Source organism: Nerophis ophidion, linkage group LG14 (genome assembly GCF_033978795.1).
Source record: "Nerophis ophidion isolate RoL-2023_Sa linkage group LG14, RoL_Noph_v1.0, whole genome shotgun sequence".
NCBI lineage: Eukaryota > Metazoa > Chordata > Actinopteri > Syngnathiformes > Syngnathidae > Nerophis > Nerophis ophidion.
The window spans coordinates 3,567,737-3,577,017 of NC_084624.1; the positions used below are offsets into that span (position 1 = coordinate 3,567,737).

Consider the following 9,281-nt stretch of genomic DNA (forward strand, 5'->3'; position numbering starts at 1 on the left):
ACACTTGATACATATAATCACAGCAGTATGATGATTCTATGTGTCTACATTCAAACATTCTTCTTCATACTGCATTCATATATGCTACTTTTAAACTTTCATGCAGAGAAGGAAATCACAACTAAGTCAATATAGCAAACCTGTATTTATTAAACAGTTATTAAGCAGTGGCACAAACATTCATGTCATTTCAAAACAGAAAGTGATAGATTGTCAGAGACATTTTAAAACAAGCTATGAGTGCACTTTTGTGCATGATGGCACTAAGATTACATATCAAAACAACACTAAATTAAAGTGCACTTTTTGTACAGAACGCCACTACAATAGTTTGAAACAAATAAAGTGTACTTTTGTGCATGATGTCACACAAGATATTTCAATAAGTGTTAAATAAAAATGAGCTGCATAATAGGAAATCACATAGTGTATGTCCTTCACTATGTGGTAGGTTCCTGCGGACGTTATCCCTTTCTGTTGTTGACTAGTTTTTTCATATGGTGTTGATGTGGAAATGGTTGCCTCAGCATTTTCAATCCGATCCAATCCACTTTATTTATATAGCACATTTAAACAACAATAACGTTTCCAAAGTGCTGCACAGCATGTTAAAAACAATATTATGCTCCACCAATGACTGAATAAAACAAAAAATAAAGAAAAAGAAAAACAATATAAAAACAAATATGATTAAAAACTATTTTAAAAAGGGTAAAATCAATTAAAACAGTAAAATAGATATCAAAGTGTATAAAAAACACAGAGGACAACAGAGAACAGAGGACCACACAACTCACGTAGTGTTAAAAGCCAAAGAATAAAACTGGGTCTTAAGACGAGACTTAAAGCACTCCACTGTGGAAGCAGTTTGAACATGGAGGGGCAGAGTGTTCCAGAGCTTAGGGCCGACCACAGAGAAGGCCCTGTCTCCCCTGGTCTTAAGTCTGGTCTTGGGTACCACGAGCTGGAACTGGCTCTCGGACCTCAGAGCGATCGCAGGAATGTAAATTTAGATGAGGTCCGAGATATACTGAGGTGCCAGTCCATGTAAAGATTTAAAAACAAACAGCAAAGTTTTAAAATCAATTCTAAAATGAACAGGGAGCCCGTGCAAACTCTGAAGAATTGGGGTTATATGCTGGCGTTTCCTGGCCCCTGTTAAAAGTCCTGCTGCCGCGTTCTGGACTAACTGCAATCGGGAGAGAGCTTTTGTTGGTGTGGCATCGGCCGAGATGTTGACATGCGGAATAATCACTTTTCATTCTCTAGCAGGTGACTTTTCAAATGATGCTACATTTTAGCAGTAATGCTACTTTTTGTAGCAACGCTTTTGCCCCACACTTGACAAATTACGGTTGTCTGTTCGACATCTTCCCACTTGAAGCCAAACCACCGCCAGACAATGGACCCCCTGCTGTTTTTTCTTGGAAATTAATTCTTCCTTCATTTGTTACCAGATTCGCACCTTCTTTCTCTTGTATTACCACTCACACCACAGCTAAAGTTACCCATGCTGCTAGCTCTCTGCTCCGCAAGGGCGTATACGTATGTGACGTATGTAAGAAGGTGTGCTTGCTGTCTGTGAGAAGGAGAAACAAGAAAGAGTGGGAAGAGCCTGTAGTGTAATGCCAGCAGCTAAAAGCAACTGCGTGAGAACGTATACTCGAATATCACGATATAGTCATTTTCTATATCGAACAGAGACAAACCCGCGATATATTGAGTATATTGATATTTCGCCCAGCCCTAGTTGCGCCTCTAGTAAACATAAATATAGATATGAACGAAATGACAGTTGTCAGCTGTTAGCATTAATTACCTCAGTCGAACATGGTGGAAATCTTCGCTACAAGATACTGCAGTAGTAAACAGTAGGGATGTGGTACTCAATATAATCCTGCACAGGACAATTAGCTTTAATTTTAAAAAAATGGTGGTAGTATTTGAGATCGGATGATATGACAAAAATGAATCATGATCATTTAGGACCGCCCACAAAACAGCGCATCCTGAAGAGATGATAATAAAGAGGTTTGAGGATGGTCTTTAAACAAAATCTATGCAAGATTTTGACCAAAGAACCACCATTTCATGTTATGTAGACCACAAGAAAGTGTTTTGAATGTGGGAAAAAATCCATAATATGACCCATTTAAGAAAATTGTGTTAAAAAGGGCTTCACGGTGGCAGAGGGGTTAGTGTGTCTGCCTCACAATACAAAGTTCCTGCAGTCCTGGGTTCAAATCCAGGCTTGGGATCTTTCTGTGTGGAGTTTGCATGTTCTCCCCGTGAATGCGTGGGTTCCCTCCGGGTACTCCGGCTTCCTCCCACTTCCAAAGACATGCACCTGGGTATAGGCCCCTCCCACCTCCAAAGACATGCACCTGGGGATAGGCCCCTCCCACCTCCAAAGACATGCACCTGGGTATAGGCCCCTCCCACCTCCAAAGACATGCACCTGGGGATCGGTTGATTGACAACACTATATTGGCCCTAGTGTGTGAATGTTGTCTGTCTATCTGTGTTGGCCCTGTGATGAGATGGCGACTTGACCAGGGTGTACCCCGCCTTCCGCCCGATTGTAGTTGAGATAGGCGCCGGCGCCCCCCGCGACCCCAAAAGGGAATAAGCGGTAAAAAATGGATGGATGGATGGTGTTAAAAAGTGACAATGTTTTTTTTTTAATTATTAATAAAAATAGTGCTGTTTGGGGATTATTGATGCCTGCCTGTGTTCCTGTCGACTCTCCTGATCTTTTTTGTGCAGTGTGGCAGCAGAGCTTTCCTCCAGTTGGATGTTTTTTATTTATTGTCTGCAACAATTCTGCCTAGCAACCAGAGAGTGAGTAGGAACGACGTTGATCTACGCTGCTGCTGTATTTCACTCATGTTTTCCTATAAATGACAGCACATACCAGACCAGTGTTTAAAAAGCTTGAAATCAAAAGGTTTGTTTTCTGCTTTGACAGACTTGTAGAGGTTTACAAAAAAAAAAAAGTTCAATCCACTAAGACTAGAGGGAAAACGACAGCGGCTGTTAAGTGCCTCTCATGCTCTCTGCTGCTTCACTGCCACGTTCAAAAGCTATTACCGCCTTCCCGTCCTTCGTATGTTTTGATCCATTTTTAAGCGTCAGACAAAAGGAGTCGAGCGGTGGGACCGCCGTCAGGAAGATACGGCTAAGACCAACATGACAAGCAGCCGGTGGGATTATGCTATGTGCAACGACTCAACTATATGCAATGTTGACAATAATCACAGCCTGCTGGAAGATGATAGCACTTTCCCCAAACTTATAGAGCAGGGGTAGGGAACCTATGGCTCTAGAGCCAGATGTGGCTCTTTTGATGACTGCATCTGGCTCTCGGATAAATCTGAGCTGACATTGCTTAACACGATAAGTAATGAATAATTCCGCTGGTAATCACAGTGTTAAAAATAATGTTCAGAATATAAAACATTCTCGTGCATTTCAATCCATCCATCCATTTTCTATCGCACCTGTTCAACAAGTATTTTATTATTTATTGGTTTGCTTAAAAATAACAATGTTATTAAAAGATGCAAGACTTAATATACTCTAAAAATGTTGGTCTTACTTATAAATGTACGTATTTAGTTGTATTCAGTGTTAAAAAAAACTAATTTTATGGCTCTCATGGAAATACATTTTAAGATATTTGGCTTTCATGGCTGTCTCAGCCAAAAAGGTTCCTGACCCCTGATATTGAGCATTTTATTCCTGCCTAACAGACAATCAATGTGATGGTATTCTAGAGTATGGAGTTCCAAGGACTGGAAAAAATGTTGTGTATATTTGCAGGTACTATGGTTAATGTCGTGTTTCCCATATAGCGGTTAGGGCTGGGCGATATATTGATATACTTGATATATCGCGGGTTTGTCTCTGTGTGATACAGAAAATGACTATATCGTGATATTCGAGTAAACGTTCTCACGCTGTTGCTTTTAGCTGCTGGCATTAAACTGCATGCGTTTCCCACTCTTTCTTGTCTCTCCTTCTCACAGACACTTAAAACAATATATAACTAATATTGATACTGTTGTTGATAATATTCATTTTTGTTTCACTACTTTTGGTTTGTTCTGTGTGGTGTTTGTGTCTCCTCTCAATTGCTCTGTTTATTGCAGTTCTGAGTGTTGCTGGGTCAGGTTTTGTTTTGGAATTGGATTGCATTGTTATGGTATTGCTGGGTAGAGCAGAGGTAGGGAACCTGCGGCTTTAGAGCCAGATGTGGCTCTTTTGATGACTGCATCTGGCTCTCAGATAAATCTTAACTGACATTGCTTAACACGATAAGTAATTAATGATTCCGCTGGTAATAACAGGGTTAAAAACAACGTTCAAAATTAAAAACATTCTCATGCATTTTATTCCATCAATCCAATAAGTTGCATTTATTGTAAGAAGTTTTTTATTTATTATTTGTTAGCTTCAGAATAACAATGTTATTAAAAAGAATAAGAGACATATTATACTCTAAAATTGTTAGTCCAACTTAAAAATGCGCACATTTAGTTGTATTCAGTGTTAAAAAATATTGGTAACACTTTAGTTTGGGGAACATATTCTAAGTAACAAAGACTTAATTAAGAGTTTAGGGGACCATATAAAGGTTAGGGTTACTAATAAGCAATAATTCTGAGGTTATTGAGGGAAGACTCTTTGTTAATGGCTTACTGCTTGTAAAATAAGGCCATGCAGAAAAAGGCATTAATAAGTACTTAAAAATGACTAATTAAGAGACAATATGTTACGAATTTGCATGTTAATAAGCAACAATTTAATGGTGAATATGTTCCCTACATCAAAGTATTACCAAAATATAATATGGCTCTCACGGAAATACGTTTTTAAAATATTTGGCTTTCATGGCATTACTGTATGTCTTCAGTAATGCGGACGTTGTATCGATCCGTTGTGGTGAAGAAGGAGCTGAGCCGGAAGGCAAAGCTCTCAATTTACCGGTCGATCTACGTTCCCATCCTCACCTATGGTCATGAGCTTTGGGTCATGACCGAAAGGATAAGATCACGGGTACAAGCGGCCCAAATGAGTTTCCTCCGCCGTGTGGTGGGTCTCTCCCTTAGAGATAGGGTGAGAAGCTCTGCCATCCGGGAGGAACTCAAAGTAAAGCCGCTGCTCCTCCACATGGAGAGGAGCCAGATGAGGTGGTTCGGGCATCTGGTCAGGATGCCACCCGAACGCCTCCCTAGGGAGGTGTTTAGGGCACGTCCAACCGGTAGGAGGCCACGGGGAAGACCCAGGACACGTTGGGAAGACTATGTCTCCCGGCTGGCCTGGGAACGCCTCGGGATCCCCCGGGAAGAGCTAGACGAAGTGGCTGGGGAGAGAGAAGTCTGGGCTTCCCTGCTTAGGCTGCTGCCCCCGCGACCCGACCTCGGATAAGCGGAAGATGATGGATGGATGGGCTTTCATGGCTCTCTCGGCCAAAAAGGTTCCCTACCCCTGGTGTAGTGGTTTGTTGGATTGATTAAAAAAAAAAAATGTAAAAAAAAACCTATTTTAAAAAAAATGAGAATCGATTCTGAATCGCACAATGTAAACGATTCGTATTCAAATCGATTTTTTCCCACACCGCTAGTTATTAGTGTCAACACTGCAACCTTTTCTTGTTACATGTCACTGTTTACTCTTTTATTACACTCTTTTATGTTTTAAAATTTTTATTTTTTCGAATGGTCCGGGGGCCATGAACAAATCACACTAAAATCCTGAATCGGCACCTTTATCCAGATCTGCACCAAATATTCCATATTTTTGCAGCTATTAATTCAGTCATTATTTTCCATCCCATCCATTTTCTACCGCTTATTCCCTTTTGGGGTCGCGGGGGGCGCTGGCGCCTATCTCAGCTACAATCGGGCGGAAGGCGGCGTACACCCTGGACAAGTCGCCACCTCATCGCAGGGCCAACACAGATAGACAGACAACATTCACACACTAGGGACCATTTAGTGTTGCCAATCAACCTATCCCCAGGTGCATGTCTTTGGAGGTGGGAGGGGCCTATCCCCAGGTGCATGTCTTTGGAGGTGGGAGGGGCCTATCCCCAGGTGCATGTCTTTGGAGGTGGGAGGGGCCTATCCCCAGGTGCATGTCTTTGGAGGTGGGAGGGGCCTATCCCCAGGTGCATGTCTTTGGAGGTGGGAGGAGCCTATCCCCAGGTGCATGTCTTTGGAGGTGGGAGGAGCCTATCCCCAGGTGCATGTCTTTGGAGGTGGGAGGGACCTATCCCCAGGTGCATGTCTTTGGAGGTGGGAGGGGCCTATCCCCAGGTGCATGTCTTTGGAGGTGGGAGGAAGCCGGAGTACCCGGAGGGAACCCACGCAGAAAGATCCCGAGCCTGGATTTGAACCCAGGACTGCAAGAACTTCGTATTGTGAGGCAGACGCACTAACCCCTCTGCCACCGTGAAGCCCAGTCATTATTTTAGAAAAATAAAAATTAGCTGGGGCCCACAAATGGCCCTCGGGCCGCACTTTGGACACCCCTGGTTTGAGTCAACATGGTGGTGACGGCGTGGATGTCAGGCTGCGTCAAAAAAGGGGCGACATTGACGCCGCTATTAGCTTCAAGCGGGCAGCCGAGTGACGCCGTCGAAGCCCCGGCTTGGACGGCCAGGAACGCCGCCACCGAGTCGGTGGACGTCACTCGGAGCGAACCCTTTTTTTTTTTTTTTGAAGAAACTAAATAAATATATTCAAATGAATGTTACTAAACATGTGAATGTGCCCTCAATAGTGCTTTAACTACAAATGTGGAACGTTAGCTTGCGTAAATGCTAATAATCGGAGTGGGGTGTAAGCTAGCTGGAGCACCGCGACTCTCTGACCTGCTCGCGCCCGGCTAGCGGCCGCCGGACTCGGACACACTTCACTCAATGGCGCCGCAAGGTCGGAGCAGCGTGCCGAGTAAGACAAACACGTTGGAGGAGAAGAAACGGAAGGGAACTCACCGCGGGAATCCTCATGTCTAGCAGCTCCCTCGTCAGCGTCCGTCATAACTCATCGCCTTCCCGGGGCTTTGCTCGCGGTTCCCTCGGCGTCCGGCCCGGTCAACAAACTGCAACGAGAAGGGATGGTGGTGGGTGGAGGGGTGAGTTTCTCCACAAGGAACCCGGGGTAGAGCCTTCAATGTCCAGTCACAACAGAGCGCTGGTGCTCGGTGCAGGAGTCCATCTTCACCTCCATCACACCAGCCAAGGACCCCGCCTACTGACTGGAGGAACGTGGACTAACTTTGCCCACTTTTTACCCTCTAAGGCAGTGGTTCTCAACCCTTTTTCAGTGATGTCAACATGTTTTTAATTCAAGTACCCCCTAATCACAGCAAAGCATTTTTAGTTGAAAAAAAAGAGATAAAGAAGTAAAATACAGCACTATGTCATCACTTTCTGATTATTAAATTGTATAACAGTGCAAAATATTGCTCATTTGTAGTGGTCTTTCTTCAACTATTTGGAAAAAAATATATAAAAATAACTAAAAACTTGTTGAAAAATAAACAAGTGATTGAATTATAAATGCAGATTTCTCCACATAGAAGTAATCATCAACTTAAAGTGCCCTCTTTGGGGATTGTAATAGAGATCCATCTGGATTCATCAACTTACTTCTAAACATTTCATCACAAAAAAAGAAATCTTTAACATCAATATTTATGGAACATGTCCACAAAAAATCTAGCTGTCAACACTGAATATTGCATTGTTGCATTTCATTTCACACTTTATGAACTTACATTCATATTTTGTTGAAGTATTATTCAATAAATATATTTATAAAAGATTTTTGAATTGTTGCTATTTTTAGAATATTTTTGAAAAATCTCATATACCTTCAAGTACCCCCATTTGAGAACCACTGGTCCAAGGGTTCTATACATCAGTGGTCCCCAAGCACCGGGCCGCAGAATAATTTTTCATTATCTTATTTTTTATTTTTTTATTAAATCAACATAAAAAAACACAATATACACTTACAATTAGTGCACCAACCTAAGAAAAACCTCCCTTTTTCATGACAAAAAAATGTTTTCATAATTAAAAAAAATTATACAAAAAAATCAAGTACCCCCTAATCAGAGCAAAGCATTTTTGGTTGAAAAAACAGATAAAGAAGTAAAATACAGCACTATGTCATCAGTTTCTGATTTATTAAATTGTATAACAGTGCAAAATATTGCTCATTTGTAGTGGTCTTTCTTCAACTATTTGGGAAAAAAAGATATAAAAATAACTAAAAACTTGTTGAAAAATAAACAAGTGATTCAATTACAAAAATAAAGATTTCTGCACATAGAAGTAATCATCAACTTAAAGTGCCCTCTTTGGGGATTGTAATAGAGATCCATCTGGATTCATCAACTTACTTCTAAAAATTTCTTCACACAAAAAGAAATCTTTAACATCAATATTTATGGAACATGTCCACAAAAAATCTAGCTGTCAACACTGAATATTGCATTGTTGCATTTCTTTTCACACTTTATGAACTTACATTCATATTTTGTTGAAGTATTATTCAATAAATTAGTGCTGGGTTGAGGCGTCATGTATCGTTTCGACACATTGCAAAACTGTATTGATGCTGTGTGACTAAATACTGACACCTGCTGGACATAAAAAATCCCTACAGGCAACCTATGGACCGACTCAACTGACACTGATTTCATGAGCTAGTAGATACAATAAAGTCATTGTATTTCATTTAGGATTATTTCATATCTTCATTTAAATAAAAAATAATGTTATCTGTTTTAGATACAGTCAATAAATAATGTGAACATGTATCATAACATGGAAGTCTAAGAGAACGTGTTGTGAATGAAGATACTTGTGGACTGGGAATTTTTTTCTAAAGCATAACCAAGCATGCATCAATATAGCTCTTGTCTCAAAGAAGGTGTACTGTCACCACCTGTCACATCACACCCTGACTTATTTTGACTTTTTTTGCAGTTTTCCTGTGTGTAGTGTTTTCGTTCTTGTCTTGCGCTCCTATTTTGGTGGCTTTTTCTGTTTTTTTTGGTATTTTCCTGTAGCAGTTTCATGTCTTCTTTAACCGCTATTCCCCACACCTGCTTTGTTTGAGCAAACAAGAATATTTCTTTTTTTTTTTATCCTTCTTTGTGGAGACATTGATTGTCATGTCATGTTCGGATGTACATTGTGGACGCCGTCTTTGCTCCAGAGTAAGTTTTTGCTGTTGTCCAGCATTCTGTTTTTGTTTACTCTG

General features: G+C 41.1%; 1 protein-coding gene across 4 annotated transcripts in view; it reads right to left on the minus strand.

Moving 5' to 3' along the window:
- The window catches only part of zfyve9a (zinc finger, FYVE domain containing 9a), a 63,196-nt gene extending 55,913 nt beyond the window's left edge, over nt 1-7,283 (minus strand). For all 4 annotated transcript variants that reach the window (XM_061919624.1, XM_061919623.1, XM_061919625.1 and 1 more), the window contains exon 1: nt 7,001-7,283. In XM_061919624.1, the coding sequence (XP_061775608.1) occupies nt 7,001-7,046 (46 nt within the window). In that variant the 5' untranslated portion in view covers nt 7,047-7,283. The remainder of the gene's footprint in view (nt 1-7,000) is intronic.
- Nucleotides 7,284-9,281: the final 1,998 nt, after the last annotated feature.